This window comes from Plasmodium gallinaceum (genome assembly GCF_900005855.1).
Source record: "Plasmodium gallinaceum strain 8A genome assembly, contig: PGAL8A_v1_76, whole genome shotgun sequence".
NCBI lineage: Eukaryota > Apicomplexa > Aconoidasida > Haemosporida > Plasmodiidae > Plasmodium > Plasmodium gallinaceum.
Window position 1 is genome coordinate 1,180,459 of NW_021628238.1, and position 21,366 is coordinate 1,201,824.

General features: G+C 17.9%; 5 protein-coding genes across 5 annotated transcripts; 1 reads left to right on the forward strand and 4 right to left on the reverse strand.

The window, feature by feature from the left end:
• Positions 1–266: 266 nt before the first annotated feature.
• TLP1 (thioredoxin-like protein, putative) lies at positions 267–632 on the reverse strand (the record flags this gene model as incomplete). Its single annotated transcript, XM_028670928.1, has 1 exon — positions 267–632. One exon carries the CDS (start codon positions 630–632, stop codon positions 267–269), a length of 366 nt encoding a protein of 121 aa, XP_028527632.1.
• Positions 633–1,109: 477 nt separating this feature from the next.
• Positions 1,110–4,646, reverse strand: PGAL8A_00221500 (conserved Plasmodium protein, unknown function; the record flags this gene model as incomplete). Its single annotated transcript, XM_028670929.1, has 1 exon — positions 1,110–4,646. One exon carries the CDS (start codon positions 4,644–4,646, stop codon positions 1,110–1,112), a length of 3,537 nt encoding a protein of 1,178 aa, XP_028527633.1.
• Positions 4,647–5,141: 495 nt separating this feature from the next.
• PGAL8A_00221600 (conserved Plasmodium protein, unknown function) lies at positions 5,142–5,363 on the forward strand (the record flags this gene model as incomplete). The annotated part of the gene is made up of 1 exon (XM_028670930.1): positions 5,142–5,363. The coding sequence occupies one exon, from the start codon at positions 5,142–5,144 to the stop codon at positions 5,361–5,363; it is 222 nt and encodes a 73-aa protein (XP_028527634.1).
• Positions 5,364–6,082: 719 nt separating this feature from the next.
• Positions 6,083–10,252, reverse strand: PGAL8A_00221700 (conserved Plasmodium protein, unknown function; the record flags this gene model as incomplete). Its single annotated transcript, XM_028670931.1, has 1 exon — positions 6,083–10,252. The coding sequence occupies one exon, from the start codon at positions 10,250–10,252 to the stop codon at positions 6,083–6,085; it is 4,170 nt and encodes a 1,389-aa protein (XP_028527635.1).
• Positions 10,253–12,042: 1,790 nt separating this feature from the next.
• PGAL8A_00221800 (conserved Plasmodium protein, unknown function) lies at positions 12,043–20,991 on the reverse strand (the record flags this gene model as incomplete). The annotated part of the gene is made up of 1 exon (XM_028670933.1): positions 12,043–20,991. One exon carries the CDS (start codon positions 20,989–20,991, stop codon positions 12,043–12,045), a length of 8,949 nt encoding a protein of 2,982 aa, XP_028527636.1.
• Between the last annotated feature and the right edge of the window lie 375 nt (positions 20,992–21,366).

Here is a 21,366-nt window from a genome sequence, read left to right on the forward strand (position 1 = left end):
TTTTTTAATATATATAGGTAATACATATATATTTTAAAATTTTAATGAAATCTATTATTTTTATATAATTTTTTAATATTCTAATAATTATTTCTACAAAAATATTAATATAAAAATAATAATTATTATTATCATTGTATTAATTATTTATGTAGTCATATTTATTTACACCATTATATTGCTTCTATAATTTTAAATATAATTTATATATTTTATTATTATTATTTTTTTTTTTTTTAATTCATATATTTTGAATATGTACCTATTTAATTCAACTTTTTATTTATTAAATGATCATCAATAAGAGAGAAAATACGTGGTGTATTACATCCTTGAATTTGCTGAATAATTTCTCCATTTTTTATTATTATATAAAAAGGTTTGGAATTATTATCATAATTTTTTAATGACGCAATTTTATCTGCACACATAGCAAGTATTTTTACACTTTCTGAGAAAATTAAATTACTTTTATAAATCTTATTTATTATTTCAAAAGTGAAAATACAGGGTCCGCACCACTCTGTATAAATGTCTATTATATAAAGAATATCATTTTTTTCATCAAATAATTTTTTATATTCCTCTTCATTATTTATTTCATGAAAAATTTTATCATCTATTTTTTTCATTTTTCTTTTATGAAAAAAAAAAAAAAAAAAAAAAAAAAACACTATAAAAAAAATTATCGTAAGAATTGGAGATTATAATGAAATCAAAGAAAAACCATTTATTAAAAATTTCTATTACATTTATTTTTGTAACAAACGTAATTTGGAATATATAATGGAAATAATAAAAATAATTAAATATAATTATATCTATAAATAAATCAAAGACTACATTTATAACTAGCTATTTATGATCTATAGAATTTGTTTCATATATTTAAAAAAAAAAAATATAATTTTATATATATATTAAAATGAAAAATAATAGAATAATAAATGAATATAAAAATAATTACAAACATAAAAAAAAGATGCAATTAAAAAAGAGTAAAAGTAAAAATATATTCTACAATACAAAAAAAAAAAAAAAAAAAAAAAAAAAAAAGGTAATAAATAAAAGGGATAAAAGAAGACACATAATTATTTCTAATATATAAATTATAAAAAAAAATTAAATAAGTTATTTTCAATAAAATTATTATTAATCATATCAACTTTATTAAAATTAAAAATCTCTAATAATTTTTCATTAGTATTTTTTTGTGTATTTAAAATGTTATTTAAGGTTGAACCATTAACAAATAGGTAATATAATAAATATGAATTCTTTATTATATTTTGTGCTGATAGGCGTATGTGTTTTTGAAAAATTATAGTATTAAGATTATCTAATTTATTTAACTCTGTTAAGATATCATCAATGATTATTTTTAACAAATAACTTGAAAGTTTTTTTTTTTCCTTTTTATCTTTTTGATTTAATTTTAAAAATAACTTATGCTTTTTTATATTATTTTCATTAATTTTTTTTTCACTATAGACGTTGTATTTTTCTTTATATATATGAATAAAATAAAAACAAGATTTTATGTAGTATTTTTTATTTTCATTATATCTTAAAATAAGACTTTCATAAAAAGATTTATTTATAATCGTATTTTTATCTAAAACTTGTTCGCAAAAGCATAAATCTAGTAATATGATATTATACAATTCTGTTATTTTTGTGTTCAATAAATTTTTCTTATCATTTTCTTTTTTTCCTTCGTAAAAATAATGCTCCTTTAATTTATTAAGAAAATTGTAATAGATCTTGTAAATTCTTCTCTGAAGAATAGTTTTCACTATGAATATTACAATACTTCTATATATATCTGTTTTCATTAATTTTTCAATGTATATTATGTATATATTTGAAAAAATTAATATATTTATTAAATGGCAATTCATCCTTTCACATAATATATTTTTTATTTCATTATTTAATAACATATTCAGAAAAAGATCTAAATAACTTTTTAAATTTTCAAAATATTCTAAACAAAAACATTCTAGTGAAATCTTAAAAATATTATAAACTAAAGTAAAAAATATACTTTTCAAATCATTTAAGCAAAAATTTGGTTCGTTTTGTAAATCTTCACCTAAAATTTTTTCTTCGTGAAAATCATAATTATTTTTATTTATATTATCATCATTTAATGTAATAGTTTTCTCTAAATTTTCATAACAATTTAAAAATTTGCTAAATGACAGTTTACTATTAAATCTAATAAGATTTATATAAAAATACAGTTCTTTATTCTCCTCATTAGACAATTCTTTTTTTTGAATATCTTCATTATTATTTAATATATTAAATGAGTTACGAGAAATCATATTTTCGTTCATTTCGTTGATATTATTATTACTTATGTGATTTGATGTACAGTTAATAATGTTGCTAAAATAATCAGATTTATTATTAACAGGATTTATAATTTCAGATTTTCCTGAATTAAATGATTTAAAAAAGGTAAGCAAAATATTTCTTTTTTTTGAGTTAATATTATCTGTATCATCATTTTCATTATTATAATATTTTAAAACATTACTAAATGCATGAAATATATTATAAAAATCATTCCAATTTATATTTTCATACATATATAAAAAATCAACATTTCCAGTTTCCTTAATTTCTTTGCTATCAATAAATATTATTAATTTATAAGCACTATAAATTAATGGATGAATTTTTTCTTTTATAATTCTTTTGAAGTCATTATGAAAATATTTTTCTTTTAAAACATTTTTATTTGTGAGAAAATATTCGGATAATTCTTTTTGAAAACTTTTTTTTATTTTACTATTTTTACTAGTAAAATTTTCAATTCTTAAAAATTCTGTGTATATTAATTTTAAATCAATATTATAAAATTCATAATAGAAATAAAAGGAATTTAAAACAAAAGAATAAAATATATAATTCTGTATTTCAAATTTCTTCTCATAAAATAAAGATACGTTATAAAACAAATTTCGAAATATATCTCTAATTATAAATTTCCATTTATTAACTGGTTTCATATCAAAAAATGGAACTGCAGTTATAGACTTATTAAAAAAAAAGAAGAAAAATATTTCAAATACCTTTTCGAGAATAAAATTTAAATAGTTATCGTTTATGTAAGAATTAACATTGCTAATAAATGTACTAAAATACTTTTCTTTGAAACATATTTTTTCTTTAATTTCGTTATAAAATATTCTAATACTTGTATATTCTTTGAAGAAATCACTACACATTATATATTTATTCTTATAATATTCTTGTAATAAATTTATCATATATTTATACGCTTTGTTAACACATTCTATATAGCTTTTATATAATAACCTAAAATTATCAATACTATTTTTATTCAAAATATTTTTTATTTCTTCAATGCTATTTATAGAATAATTAAAATATTCCTTAATTTTTTTTATCTCTGTCTCATTTTTATTGCATACGTTTTGTAAAATAAATATCTCATTTTTCATTTTTTCTAAAAATTTATTTTCGTTCTCATTAAAATTCTCAAAAGGAGAACTACTTTCATTTTTTTTATTTTCTTCTATTAAATAGTTATTTTCATTTTTATTATTATCCACATATTTGTCATAATAACATTCCAATGAAAATTTATTTTCTTCACCTTTTAATTTATTTTGGAATTCTACGTTATTTGTATGAATTAACAAGAGTAGTATATATTTGCTATTTAAAATTAAATTTATTATTTTTTTAAAGTAATTTTTTAACTTTTCAAAATTAAAATCTTTAATATTACTTTTTTTTTGAATAAATTTATCTATTAGATTTATCCGCAAAGTAAATATTTCGTAAAATAAATCATTTTTTATAATATCCAATGTTTGGCAGTTATTTTTATTGTAGAAGATTAATAATATAATTATTGATTTTGGTATTGTTTTGATTTTGCATGAATTATTATATGTTAAATTAAAAAAAGAAGAATAGATTAATTTTAATATTATTTCGCAAAAATTATCTTTATGATTTTTCACAAAAGAATTTAAACAATAAATACAATTTTCATTTTTAAACATATTTTTGTATGTTTCCTTTATTTTATCGTTTTTAAGAATAGATTGTAAAACTTTTAGACATATAAAAATGTCTGTATAAATTTGATTTAGGGCAAATATGTAATCTTCCTCACTAACTCTTTTGTTAATATCAAAATAAACATTATTAATATAATTGTTTAAATAAAAGAAATCATAATTAATTAATTCTTCTTTTTTTTTTTTCACAAAACAATAATCACTATTTAAAATAGAAATATTAAACAAAAATTCATAATTATCATATTTTTTCAACCACACATCTTTCACAACATTTTTTTCAGAATCGCTTAATTCTTTTGCATATGATTCTTTAAAATAAAGTGAGTTTTTATTCTTTATATCATTTATAAGTTCATTATAATTAACTATTATTTCTTCTAAGTTAGATTTTATTTTTTCCACACTTCCATATATATTTTTAATTTTAATTGTATTTTTAATTACACTAGTATTTTTTTTTTTTAAAAAATCTTTAATTGAATCTTCTTTTTTAATTATTTCTTTTCTAAGATTATCAATAATTTTTATTGTTTCATTATGGTTATAATTTTTGAATATTTCATCGGTATCTAGTTTCATTTCAATTGTACTATAAAAATATTTTTTAAAAATTAAATATTCTAATAATTTATGAGTAAATGTAATTTAATTGGAAAAATCAAAGAATATAAAAAAGAGAAAATTGACTTATAACATTAATTTAATAACAAATTATAAAATTTTTTTTTTTTTTATTATGTAGTAACAATATTTATGTGCTACACTTGCATTTTGAAATAAAAAAAAAAAAATTATCAAGAAATTTTAAATTAAATTTACTAATAAATTTATATTTATGTTAAAATTTATATGTGATGTATATATAAACTACATAAACTTTTTATTTTTAACAATTTTCTTTTTTAAAATAATGAAAAATACAAAGAAAAAAAAATTTTGTGTATATTTAAGTTATAAAATTAAATTTCCTCAAACATTATATATAAAATATAAACATATAGTTATTTAAAAGAAATAATTTAGTTACCATATTTTTTAAATACTTTTATTTTAATAATTTTATTTTTAATATAGATGAGTGAATTTAAGGTTGGTTCAAAATTAAAAGAACAAGTAGTTTGTAATATGCAACCTTTAATTTTATGCTTACATAAAAATAATGATGACATAACGAAATGTATAGATGAGATAAATATTTTTGAAAAAACATGTAGCAAAAAAGTAAATTACGTTCATGATAGAATTGGATTAGATGATACTAGAAACACATTATATACTGGCAAAAAATCTTCTTAGAAGTTTTAAGAAAACATTTTTTAGTAGAAGAAAAATATATATTTATCTCATGGAAACTTTCATAACGGAAATTTTATTTTGGATAATTAAAAAATAAAAGAAAGATAAGCTAATTTTTTTATATTTATTATAATTCTTTTTCCTTTTAACATTTTTAGTTTTACAAATTATTTAATAAATTATTTTTTTTTTTTTTTAAATATATTTAAAAATTAAAAAAAAAAAAAAAAGAAAAACAATGTAAAAAACAATTTTTATTATATTTTCATATATAAAAAAAAAGAAAAAAATAATAAAATAATAGAAAAATTAAAAAAAGAAAAAAAAAACAATATCCATTTCCATATAAATATAAAAAGAAAATAAAAAAAACAATGTCTATTAAAATGATTATATAAACATTAATATAAAACAATATCATACTTTTTTAAATATATGAAAATAAAAAAATATAGAATATATATAAAGATATATAACGTAAATAATTAAAAAAAAAAAAAAAAAAAAAAAAAGTTAAATTTAAAAATCCAAGAAATATAAAAAAATTAAAGAAAAAAAATTTATATTAAGACAAAATATCATAAGTGTAATATGAAAAAGATAAAAAAAAATAATGATAAGTATATAAACAAAATTAACAATTATATACTTTTATAAATAATAAGTAAAATAAAATAACTAAAATAATTAAAACATGAACTTATGTTTAAAATAAAATGCTAATCTAAATAGGATCTCCTTTGAAATTTATTCGGGTTGTTGAAAGATGAATATTCATCCATTTTATTTAAGCGACTTGACCTACTTTTATGATCAATGAATTGTGATGTTTCATTATGTAATTTATAATCATGAGGTATAGTAGATGTGTGAAATTTTGTATCTTTTTCAAAATCAGAAAATTTTAATATATTTGGTTTGAATATTCTTGTTTTAGAAGAAGTAGAATGAAAATCTTTAAAATTATTAATACCTGACATGTTCATCAAATTTTGTGATTGCAATAATTTTTTTGTATTTTTTGCAACTTTATTTTTAAATTTTACAATGTGATAATTATATACATATATAGCTGTTACAGAAATTAATAAAATTGAAAAAACAATAGCACCTTCTGTTCCAAATACATTGGCTATACCTTCATACATATAAAATACAACACGTCTGAAAAATTTTTTAAGGAATGATGATATTTGTGCATACCCAAACACCATAAACAAAGAAATAACAATTAATAAAATAAAACTAACATGAAACTTTTTGAAATACACAACTACTGAAGTTATAAATAATAAAACAAGAATACCCATATAACATATGATTTTATGAATTAATTGTTTTCGTATAATAGGATAATAAACTTTATAAATATCATTATTCAGCCATCTGTTTATAACTTTACTCATTAATTCTTTTGATATTTTTTTATAATGATTGCTCTTTGTATTATATTTGTCATCTATTGAAGATTGAATCTTATTTTCTCTTTTATTTTTCAAGTAGATGTTTTCAATATTATTAGAAAGAACGATAAGCGCCCTATTATATAATGTTTTTTTTAAAGATCTCCAAAAATAATAATTTTTTATTTCCCCCTTTATTCCGTTTTTTAATTCATCCAGTGGTTGCTGACATGTTATTTGAATCGCTTTTAAATTTTCATCTTTTATAAATTTATACACTTCATCACTTAATGTTAAAAATTTTTTATATTCACTATTCCAAGATTCTTCATTAGAGCAATATATGTCCATATATTTTAATTCTTCTTGACTTTTTAAACTTAAATATATATCTTGTAACACCAATTCATCTAAAGGAAAATTAAAATTATCAAGAAAATTTTTTTTTAAATTACTTTTATGCATATTATATAAAGCATTTGTTTTTTCTTTGCAATGATTATGCCATTTATCCATTGCCTTTCTTTTTAGATTTTTTATGTCGTTATCTAAAACATTTAAATATTCTTCACTCAGTTCTTTTTCATCCTTAAAAAAATCACTTAAAGTTGCCGTATATACATTTACTGCTTCTAAATTCCATTTGTCTAAAATAGTGTAAAATATATTTTTACTTTTAAAATATTCGGTTATGTTATCAGTGTTATCCGCTAATGCTTCAAAAACTTCTTTCCCTTTAGAAACTGCATTAGAAAAGAATAATTTTAACTTTTTTTCATTTAAAGTAGTATTTTTTTTTTTTAAATAATAAAATTCTTGAAAAGTATTATTAATCAAAGGATTACAAATTGGATCTTTATAATATATCAAATCTAGTTTATCGGAGTTTTTGGATAATTTTTTTTCTAAAAATTTTAGTAAGTTATAGCTAACCGATTCAAAAAATGTCATTAAATCCTTTTGCTTAATAGGATATTGATCACTTTTCATTTTAATATCTTCTATAACAATTTGCAATGCATCTTCACAAGCTAATTTACAAAATTTGCGAATATTTGATTCACCTAAATCGATCATTTCATTTTTTATTTGATCTAATCGTTCATATAAATTAGTTTCAATATCTTTAATTAATTCTTTTTCCTCACTATCATGAAAATCACTTTCTGTATATTTATACCATATATTTAAAATTTGTTCTCGAATTAATTCTTCGTATTTTTTTATTTCATTAAGCAATGGAGGAAGTCTATATATATCAGTTTTTTCTTTACTTTTTGTTTCTTCATTTAAAATATTACTAAAATCCCCATCATTTAATTCAGTATCCTTTTTGCTATCCATCTTTGAAAATCTATCATCTGTACTATCTAAATCATCATTTTCTTCATTTAAGTAACTAATAAGTTCTACTTCTTCATTTTCCATAAATTGCAGTAAATATTTTTTATATAAAAATATTAAATCGTTTCTACTGATTTCTGCTCTATTAATTTTAAACTGTTTGAAAAATTGATTTACATTAGTAAATAAGTTTTGGTTTGCGGATTTAACTAAAAAGGTAATAAAATCATATACATCATGACCAGACATATATCTGTTACTCATTTGGGAAGAATATGAATCTTCTGCACTGTTGTTTTCATTGTTTTCGTTGATATCCTTAGTATCATTTTCATTTTTCTCATTTTTCTTATTTTCTTTTTCTTTACGATCTAACATTTGTTCTTTTCTCATTTTATTTACAATAAAATTCATCTGAACATTTGAATACATTTTTTTCGGATACAGTAAAGCTCTTAGGTAAATTTTATACCTTAAAAGCATAACATCATTTTTATATTCATCATTTAAATCATCAATGTTAACTCTAGTAAAATCAATTTCCTTGTTATTATACATATTTCTTAATAAGACACAATCAATATTTTTATAAAGAACATTTAATTTATAGTTAGAAGAGGAATCGTTAGTAAGATTATTACTATTTTCTGGATAAGTTAAATAGGCAATTTTTTTTTTTTTTGTTGTATAAGCGTCATGTTTATCTTTACTTTTGTTAGAAATTATTTTTTTCCAATATTTAATATCTAAATCTCTTCTATCAGAATTCAATAAAATATCTAACCATAATTTTCCTTTCCTTACATCTAAACGTTGACTGAAATCGTGTACAACCCACATCAAATTTTTTGAAGCAATACTTTCTAATATTAAAGAATTATTTTCTATATTATTTATGTTATCTAATAATTTATCAAAATTATTTTTTTTAATAGAAAAGGTAGAACCGTTAGATCTTGTATATGCCCTTAACATAAATAAATTAGCATCTTTTGTTATATTTTCAATAAACTCTAAATCTTTATTATTTATCATTTTCATGGTTAAAAAAATTATATCTGTTGATATTAAATTGGTTAATGCATAAAGGATTTCATCATATCTTTTATTAACGTTAGGACTATTTAATCCTTGTGTATCCATTAATACAAGGTTCACTTCTTCTGTATCAGAAATGTTTAATTCATTTATCTTAGTAATCCAATCATCGGTTTTGTATAAATTTAATAAATCAATAATTTCTTCATTATATTCATCTTTTTCATATTCATAACTTCTAATAAAATTTGTAAAGTTTTTATCTATATAATCATATATTTTTTTTAATTTTTTGACATTTATTTTAATTGGTTCTGACCATATCCATATTCCATATGTACTTGCAGTTATATCGTTTCCTACTTTAAAACCATTTTCAATAAACTTTTTACTTTTGTTAATATCATTAATAATATGTTCATTCAATAAATTCAGCAAAAATGATTTTCCTGTGTGCATATCTCCTAATACGGATACAATAGCTATTGGCTTTTCTATTTTTTTTAAAACTTGTAAATTTTTTTCAATTAATATTAATTCTGTGTGATTTACATTGGGCTTTATTATTTGTATTGGTTTTCCTTTATTTTTTCTATATTTAATTTTTTTTTTTTTTTCATCAATTATTTTATTTAATTCATCTAATGAATTTAAACAGTTATCATCATTGCAATTAACAGGTATTTCAAAATTATACTCGTCGACATCTTCATCTTGCTCATCTTTTTCATAAATATCACTATCATCTACACCATTGTAGTATAGATCATCTTCATAGATATCATTAGTATCATCTTCATGATCATTAAACATTTTATTATACTTTTCCTCTATTTCATTTTTATTTCCTTTTGGTATTTTTGATGAAATATTGTTCTTATTATCTGTAGAACCATATGTAGATTCCTCACCATTATTAGGTGATAAATTTTCATTTGTGTTTTCTTTTTTTTTCTTATTGTTATTTAAACTATTGTCATCTTGTTCATTATCCTTTCTTTCCTCTTCTATATTATCATGACTTTTTATTTTATCAATATTATTACAGTAAAAAGTTATTGAATTTATAATTATAAGCAGTAAACAAAAAAATATTTTTTTCATTTTTTTTTTTTTTTTTCTTTACATTTATAATTTATAATTTTTTTAATTTAATAATTTATTTCTTGATTATATATATCTATACATATATATTTTTTTTTTTAATTTGGATCTAAAATAAAGAAAAAAAATAATTTTAAATGTAGTACATCTTAAAAGATAATACAGAATATAAACTTCATGAAAAATTCAAAAACGGAATTTAAATATTCGTAAATAAAAAAAAAAAAAAATAAAGACTGTCGATAATTTAATTGATTTAAAATTCATTTTTTATTTTTATTTATTTTTTGAATTTACCAATATGTATTAATATAAAATTTTAAAAAAAAAATTTTTTCATGTTTTATTATATTTTTAAATTCATAAAATATAAAAAAAGGAAATGTATAATGTATTAATTTTATTTTAATAAAAATAATTATAAAAGTAAAAAAAATAATATATAAGTAGAATATAAAATATTTAAGTCGAAAAAAAAAAAAGAAAATTTTTTTATAAATATTGTATTGAGAAATATGATTATAAAAAAAAATGTATTTTTTTTTTTTTTTTTCAAGTCTTAACTTATCATTTTTTTACAATTATTCTTCTAAAAATAGAAATTGAAGTACCCAAGAAATTGTTTATTTTGTATATAAAATGTCTAAAAAATAGAAATACAAAAAAAAAAAATTTTCTTTGAATTTTCACTTTAAAATGAGATCTCATGCATGAAAATTTTTTTTTTGAAACTTCAAAATTTTTTTTTGCTTCGTAATGATAAATATATTATTTTACAAAATAAAAAAGCAAAAAGTACTGGTTTCTTCTATGTAAATTTATAAATACAATTCAATGAGTAATGTGAATATTTTTATAAAATGTTCATAATATACTTTGAAAAAAAAATTGTTCTTTATATTTAATACATTTTAAAAAATAGAATAATTCTGTCTTTTTTTTTTTCTTTTTTTATATTATGAAAACAATTCAAAATAATTTCTAATGTTTTAATAGTTTTTTAATATAAAAAAGATATATATACATATTTCTTTTTAAAATGGCTTAAATTTTATAATAAGAGTAAGGACTTATTTAATAGAAAAAAATTTAAGTATCTAATGAGTAAGAATTGGAAAAATTATATTTTTATCAATTACAAGCTTTTTAATATTATAAAAGATATGCCTTTAACATATATAAAAAAAAAAAAAGTTTCTCATAAAATATGTAATTTCTTAACTTTAAGATATATAAAATTTTTTCTTCTTAAGAATATCAAAATGTTTAATTTAACAAAGGAAAATTATCAATAATTTTAAATAATAAGTTAAATAATTTTATTAAAAAGGTTTTTTAATAAATCAAATAAAATTATAAGAAAAAAATCATTATATTTAGCGTAAATTATAACAAAACATGGTATACTAATATTAAAAAATTAGAGTATATAACAGATTTATAAAACTAATAAAAAAAAAAGAAAAAAAAAATTTTAAAATAATATAAACTTATTTTTTTTTATTAAAAAAAATTATTATATATTCATAAAACATTGACATATATATAAATATGCTAACATATATATCTATAAATAATTATATTTCATTAAAAACTTAAAATTAAAAAAAAAAAAAAAAAAAAAAAAAAAAAAAAAAAAAAAAAAAAAAAAAAAAAAAAATTTAAATCTTTAAGAAACTTAATAACAAACCATAAAAAAATAAATAAATAGAAGCTATAAAAAAGGTACATAAAAAATAGCAACAAATATAATAAACATATATAAAATATATATATGTATATATGCTTTCTTATTGTATATCAATATACTGTATTATATCATCATGGTTTACACTCCCATTAAAAAAAAATTCATTATTTTTATTATTACACTTCTTATTTTTTCTTTTATCTTGTTTATAGAAAGATAGATTATTAGTATTTTTATTATAATAATTAAGAAAATCTTCCCTTGTATTATTAAACTGATTTCTATCATTAATATTTTCAAAATTATTAGTTCTTGTATTAGTATTTGAAAAAAAGCTATTGTCTTCATATTTAAAAACGTCAAATTCAACTGTATTATTCCCAATCTCCTGTTCCTCCTCAGGTGTTTTTTCATTCAACGAAAAATCTTTTTTAGTTTTATTGTTATTATCATTAAAATAATTTAGGTAATTCAAATTATCACAGAGATCCTTGTTATCTAAATCTGAAGAAGAGTATACTATATTATTAGTTTTTCCTACTTTAAATTCCTCATTAACTAAAGAATTTTTATATTCTATTTCTTTTTTATTAGAATCATTATTTATATAAGAATTTATATGATTATAATAATTTGGTTCTTTTTTTATTATAACATTATGACTTAATTCATTAATTTGATTATTATTTATATTATTTAATTTTGCTACGTTTTTTTTTTTCTTCTTTTTTAATGTTTCATTTTCTAAATAATCATTCACATAGTTACTATAATAATCTTGATTATTTATCATCTTTTCTATTTCATTCATTTTAATCTTCTTAGAATTCTGAAAAAAAAACGTATGATGATTAGAATCATATGTATATAAATCGTTAAAATAAGTATTACATATATCATAAATGTTGTCTCTAATTGTAATGTTTTTTTTTAAACATAATCTCTTAATATGTAATCTCGCTTTAACATTATTTAATGTGTTATTAAGATATTCATTATGTTTCAATGACTGCTCATAACTAATAGCGAAATGATAAACATTATTAATAAAACTATTATAATGATTCTGAATATTAAAAAAAATACATTCATTTTTCTTTAAATGCTCATATTGTAATATATATGTTGGTAAACATTCACTTTTACTTTTTATTAATTCCTTATAACTTGCATAATCTGGTAATTGTATTAAGTAATAAAAGTTCGATTTTTTATTTTTCATAGTGTTAAAATTTCTTCTTCCTCTTATTTTTTTTTTAAACATTTGAGTCTTTTTATTTTTAATATTTTTTTGTTTAGATGATATATCATAAGAACTATGATTTGATTTTTCTGTTTTATCATTTTCTTTTAATTTTTTATTTCTTTTACTACTTAATTTATTTAAAATATTTTCATTATAATTAATATTTACCATACTACTTCTTCTTTTTCTTCTTAGTAGCATGCTTTTGTTACCATTATTCCCTTTCTCTTCAAAACTTTCCTTTTCTTCATTTGAATTTAATGCATTTTTAAGATTGCTTAATTCTCTTTTTTCATTATCAACGATTATAATTTTACTATCCTTCTCTTCTTTTATACCTTTTTTGTCCATATGATTCCATATATGATATTCTTTATTATCATTTTTATTTTTATCATTATTATTTTCACTATCAGTATCATTTATAATTTCATGTTTTGAATCTTTTTCCGTACTAAAACATTCTTCTTCCTCTTCTTCTTCTTCCTCTTCTTCTTCATCTTCTTCATAGTCATATTCCTCATCTTCTTCTATATCATCATCATCATATTCATAGATATCAGAATACTCTTCCGAATTTTTAGAATTTTTATTGTTTTCATTCAGTTTATATTCTTTTATTTTATTCTTTTGTTGATAACTTTTTTTAGAATATAAATTTCCTACTACTTTAATTCCAAAATTATAAGTGCTTCTTTTTTTTAGTTCATACTGAAACTTGTTCATTTTATATACTTTCAATTGATAATCTTCAAATTTTTTCATATCTATACTTTTATATATTTTTGATATTATTAAATTATAAATACTCCATTCACTAAATGTTATAAAATTTTTATCTTCGTAATCATTTTTATAATATTTATTTATTATTTTTTTTTTTAGTTGCAAAGATGCTAATAATTTATGACTAACATTTAAGTCAACGTTTTCCCATACATTAGTGTATATATTAAAATAATAAATGTCATTTTTCGGATTGTTAGTATCTTCTTTTTTCTCATTACTTATATCAGAAATCTTTTCATTTCCTTTGTTTTTTAATAATTCATTTATTTCTTTATTTTGTAACTCTTCAATATTTTGATTCCACATATTATTTCTTATACAGTTGATTTTGTGAGATATAAATTTAAACATTACACTACTTTCCTCTTCTAAGTTTTTTATATTTATCTCAAATTCAATAGTGTTTTTATGATTTATAATATCATTTTTTGTTTCTTCATCTTCAGATTTTTCAAAAACAGTTTCCAATAATTCATGTGCATTATCACTATCAAAAGAATTATCACTAAAATTTTCTTTAAAATTATCCATATATTTTTTTTCATCAATTCCTTCATTTATATCACATTTTTCTTTTGTATTATTTACTGAAATTTTAGTAATTTTTCCTTTTTCATTACTTACTTCTTCTTCTTTATTGTTCTTATCTTTTTCAATATTTATTTCTTTTTTGTCGTTAAATTTAATATTATTATCATTAAGAATATTATTTTTTAATTGCGAATTATTTAATTCAATTAATGATGATCCTATTTCTAAATCGGAAAAATTTCCATTTTTTTCTTTAATAGATTTATCACATTCTTCAATATTTTCATTATTTATATCATTTAAATTAGTTATTACTGTTTCATCAATATTTATATTTTTATTACAAGTTTTCATAAAATTTCTTTTATTATTTTTAATATCAGAACTATTCTTATTGTTTGTTTTGATATTATATAATTGTTTAAAATTATCCATATCACTTATTAGCTTTTTAAAATAATCTACTTCTTCTTTAAATTTAAAACTATTCAAATCATTTTCATCTTTTAAATTATAATATATTTTATTACGCATTATATCATTGTTATATAATAAATCTTTATTATGATTATAATAATGTTCTTTATCTACTAATGTAATATTATTCATATGGAAATCTTTTAAAACTAATAGATTTTTATCATCTATTATATTTTTGTTCTTATTTAAGTTAGTTCCACTATATGAATTCAACAAATTCTTTTTTTCTCTTTCGTCTATACTTTCAAAGAATATTTTTTTTTTATAAAAAGTTAACAATTGATTATAGCAGACGTCCTTATCAAGGTTTAGTATTTTTATCATTTTTTCACGGTCTTCAAAATCATTCTTAAAAAAATTTTCATACATATCATCAAAAAGGCAAAAGAAATTTATATTTAAAGAACTATATGATGAATAGCTATTATAAAAACTGGTTTTTACATTTATATCATAACATTTATTGGAATTTTTATCATTATATACACTTCTATATACACATTCTTTATTTTTGCTTTTTATCAAGTGCATACTGTTTTCAAGATAATTTTTTTCTGAATTGTAATTTTTACTCATATTTTGGTAACATAATTTTTTCAATAACAATTCTTTAAGATTACTCTGCTTCATACTTTTAAGGTCAATAAAAAATTTTTTTTTTTTTTTGTTTAAATGATAATTTTTATCAATATTAATATCATTATTTTGTAATAAATTTTCTGTTAATTTAATGTTTATATCATCTTTTTTTGGTATATTAAAATTATCACATTGATTACTATTTAAATCATTAATACTTTGCAAGCTTTGCGTACAATTGGAGAAATTAGAAATAGTAGAGGAATCATCTATATTGGAATTAAAAATAAAAGAATATTTTTCCTTATTTTTTATTTGAAATTCTTCGAAAATTTCTTTTCTTCTAATTTTATCTGTATTACTCATATCATCATCTAATTTTAATGGATTTAAATTACGATCATTATTATTAAACAAGGAGTCAATGATTGTATTACTTTCTATATTTGAAATGTTATCATTTTTATAATTATTGCTTTTATTTTTTAAAACCTTCTCATCATATAAATTAGTTTTAATATGCTGTTGAGAAAATTCTTTTTCTATACCTTTCATTTTGTTAATTTCTTGATAATTATTGGTATATAAATTAATCATACTAATATTTGTATTCATATCATCTTTTTTAATGCTTGAATTATTTTCCTTATTTAAAATAATTTCATCATTAATCAAGTTTTTTGATGAATTAATATAATTATTATTAAAGAAAAAACATGAATTATTATTATTATTATTATTATTATTATTATTATTATCAATATTATCATTATTATTATTATTATCATTATTATTATTTGTAGTAGTAGTAGTTGTAGTAGTAGTCGTAGTGGTAGCAATATTAATATTATCATTATTATTATTAATATTAATATTATTATCATTATTATTAAGGGATTTTTTATTATCAAATATATTAAATGTACTTGTATTAACATTTTTTGTTTGTTTATTAATGTGAGTGTTTGCATTAATATCCATATTTTTACTAGTATTGCATTTCATATTATTATAAATATTCATATTATTATACTCATCAACTTTCGCTATATTATTTACATTTTGATTTAAAATTTTATTATTGTAATAATAATTATTATTGCTACAATTATTAAAATTAATAATATTACTATGACAATAGTTATTATAACAATTATTCGTATTATTTAAATTATTATTTATAAGTAGTTTTTTATATATATTCTTAAATGTATCTATATTTACATTATAGTTAACATTGTTATTAATATTATTATGAAATTGCTGATTCATATTACTATTTATATTTTTATATGCATTTTTATCTAGATTTAATGAATTTTTTTTTTTATTACACTCATTAAAAGATAAATTATTATTACTATGATTATTATTATTATTATTATTATTATTATTATTATTATTATTATTATGATTATTATTATTATTATGATTATTATTATTATTATTATTATTATTTTTTGAACCAGATGTATCTTTATTTAGGTAATTTTTTGAATTAGATAATTCTTTTATCATATTTATTAAAATAGCTTTTAAAATATGTTCATCATTATATTTCAAATTTAAATTAGCATTATTTGGAAGATCATGGTGAGAATTGGATGTTCTTCTCTTTTTAAAATCTTCTACAAATTGAGTTACATTTTTCTGATAATTATTTAGAAACTCATTATTTTGATATCTACTCATAAAAGATTTAAATTCATTTTCAAACTTTTTAAAAGTTTCTATCCTTTCTAAAATATTCATATTATTTGTCATTTTTTTATTGTCACATACTTCTTTATTTTTTACAATATTTAATAAGTTGTTTGAATGATAATTCTGCAAAATGCTACCTTTACTAAAACTGTTGTTTTCTGTATTATTTTTACTGCATTGAGATCGATCATTTAACTTTATGTTTTCACTTAATTCTTCTTCATTTTTCTTCAAATTGGTAACTTTATGATTATTTTTTAAATTATTTATAAAATTTTCATAATTTTTGCTATCGTTTCCATGGTTCAATAATTTGTTACATATAGTTTTATCATTAAGGTTCTTTAAATTACAAAAGCAATTGTGGAATATTTTATTTACCTGATCTGTCACATTTCTTGTATTTTTGTAATTATCATTACAATTCATATTCATATTATTATTATTAATGTTTTTATTGTTATTGTTAATATTAATACAATTTTTAATAGGATCTATTTGATTTTTAATACTTTTATTACTATTAATGTTATTGTTAATATGATTATTACTTTTAATATTATTATTACTCATATTATTAATATTATTATTGTGTATATTTATGTTACTTTGAGAATTTATATTATTTACATAATTAGTATTTGAATTATCTAATAATTTATTATTGTTTTTATATAAATTAGAATACATCATATTATTTTTACAAACATGTAAATAATAATTATATAAAAGATCTATATTTTCATTTGATAATTTAAATATGCTCTTATTATCATGAATATTATTGTTATTATTATTACCATTATTAATTTCTTCACAAATTTTTGTATTAATCAAATTAATGTCATCATTGGAATTAATAATATTATTTTTAATTTTATTTATTTTAGATTTACATATTTTAACATCCTTCATCTTTCTATCTTCTATAAAATGATCATCACTGTCCAAACTATCTGAACCTCTTTTTTTTGTTTTTTCCCCCTTTAATTTAATTTTATTATTATTATTATAAAATATAACATTTTGTGAATTATCCATTGTATAATTTAAATTATTTATCATGTTTGTTTTTATCATGTTAGTTATATTTAAATTTTTACTACTTATTGTATTGTTAGTATCATTTTCAATTTGTTTCTTTAAATTAAATAAAAAATTTTCATCAAAATGTTTATCTTTTGATTTATTTTTATTTAAATGTAAAATATTTGTATTATTATAAAAGTGTGGCTGTTCATCATCATTTGTATTATTTTTATATGCATTCATTATAAGGTTGTTACATGCTTGTGGTAATTCATTATTGGCATTTAAATAAATACAATCACGACTTTTTAAATTATCAACATTACTTTTTTCTACATTTGCATATTTATCATTTATTATTTTGGAAAAAATGTAATCCTTATTTGAAATTAATTGATTCATTTCATTTGGTGTTAAATCTCTAACAAATTTTATTATAGTATTATTAAGAAGATTTGTATCAATTTCATTTATATCATTTTTCATATTACTTGAATTACCATTCTTAAGTTTAATCATAAATTTTAATATTTCACTTACGATATATTCATAGTGAGGGTTTGATGACATTGCTTCTTTTTTATTTTCATTTTCATTTAATTCATTTATTTTTAAATTATTTTCATTTTCACTTAGTTCATTTGCATGTTTTATTTCATTAAAATGAATAGAATTTCCACGATTATTGTCTAATTCCTTTTTCCTATTTCTAAATTCAAGTTTTTTTTTATTTATATCTATTTGTATTTCATTAATGTCCGATATATTTTTAGTTTTATTAAAAATATTATTATTTTCATTAGATGATTTATCATGATTTTCATAATTTTTATCACTTAAAAGGAAACTAGTGTTTGTTTCATCTTCGTTCTTTCTTTGCTCTAAATAAGTTTTTTTTTGTAATTTTTGAAAATTTTCATTTAACTTAGTTTGTTCATTTAAGATTCTATTATCATTATTTTTTATTTGACTTTTCAAAAATAATTTGATTAATTCTATATTAATTTCATCATTTTTATCACTTAAGTTATTATTTTCTACTTTTCTATTTTTTTCATCAAATATATTTATATTTTTTTCACTACTTATAGATGTACCAGAAAAATCTAGAAAATTATTAGATAATGAATTAATGCTAACATTTTCCTGATGAAAATTACATTTCATATTGTTATTTTTTTTAGTGAAATAATTTAAAGTACCTGATGATATTTTTTTTAAATTGTTTATATTTTCTTGATAAAAAGAATTTTTTTTTGCTTCTGTTTGATATATATCTTTTATATTATTTTTAACTAATTTATTATCGTTCAATTTTCCATGTTCATTATCTTTTAAAAATTGAACTAGTTCTTTTCGTAAAGATTCATCATTCATAAACATGTTTGGTTTCTTATATTTTAAAATATTTAAATTTTTTTCCAAAATTTGTAAAAATTTATTTTCGTTTTTTGATTTCTTATTAGTAGTATTCTTATTACAATCAATCAAATCTATCAAAGAATTCTCATTATTCATCAATAAATTTCTTTTGTTATAGTTAGTCATTTCGTCTTTTATCTTATGTGAACCATAGTAATTATCATTCATCCCTAATTTATTGAAACTTACATTTTTATTAAAATCATTTAATGCTTTATTCTCCTCTGTATTACAATTATTATAAAGTAATCTTTTAAATAATTTTACATGATCATCATTATAACTTTTTAATGAATTATCTTCAGTTAAATCGTAAAAATCATCAACTTTATAGGGTAGAGAATTGTAGTTAGTATTATAATTAGAATTATTATTTACAACATCACAGAAATTGTATTTAATCAAATTTTTATTATCAATTTTTTGTTTTAAATCGTGATCAACACTATCATAATTTCTTAATATACTTATGTTATTGGAATCATTATTAATATCATTATTATTATATTTATTACAATTAATATTATTCATATTTTCATTAATTATATTATTGTTATGATTGTTAAGATTTGTTGAAAATTTAAAATTTTGTTCATTTAAACTATTATAGGTATTATTATTCATTAGCAATTTATTATTTTTAGATAAATTATCAAAGCTAACATCTCTATCATTATCTAAATTATCATTAATTTTCAAGTATTCATTCATAAAATCACTTTTCGAATTATTTTTCGCAAAATCATGATTTATCTTGATATATTCATTAATAAAATTATCGTTCTTAGAACTACTTTTTGCAATTTTTTTTCTTAAATTTCCAATGTAATTATCAAAATACGTAATACAATATACATATTTCAACATAATATCTTTTATATCATTACATTCAAATGTTTTTTCTTCTATTTCTTCTTTTTCAACACTTCCACATTCATTTTCTTCTATATCTGTGAAATTTTTGTTGTTTTCATTTTTTATACCTTCTTTAATTGTTTTAAGAAGTAAAACCCATTCACAGCGATATTTATCTTCTCTTTTTTTAATTCTAAATATTACATTATCTTCAAATTCTTTATGAAATGGCTTTAAAGTAAGAACAACATTTTTAATATGATCTAAATCTTTTTCATAAAAAACATAATTGCTTTCATCATTTAAGTTTCCTTTCATTTTTTTATTTGATTTTTTAATTTCTGTTGTAATTATTACACCATTACTATTAATAAAAGTAATGCTTGACACATGTGGGGAGTTAATATCATTCATTATTTAAAGAGTAAAAAATGAAGAAAAAATTATATATATATATATGTATATGCATGTGTATATATACATATATTCTTTAAATAATGTGAAAAAAAAAAAAAAAAAAAAAAAATAATAAATAAATAAAATGGTAAAAATAAAAAAAAAGTAAATTAATAAAATATACAAATACATATGTGTGTTGATAAATTTCTGTAACCTTGATTTTTTCATAATATATGTTTTCCAATATAAATAAGTAAACACATACATTTATAACCATTACTTTTTTTTTTTTTTTTTTTTCTTTTTTTTTTTTTTTTTTTTTTTTTTTTTACTATTCTCTTAAATATCAATGATAAATTTAAAAAGGAATAATATCCTATATTTGTAAAA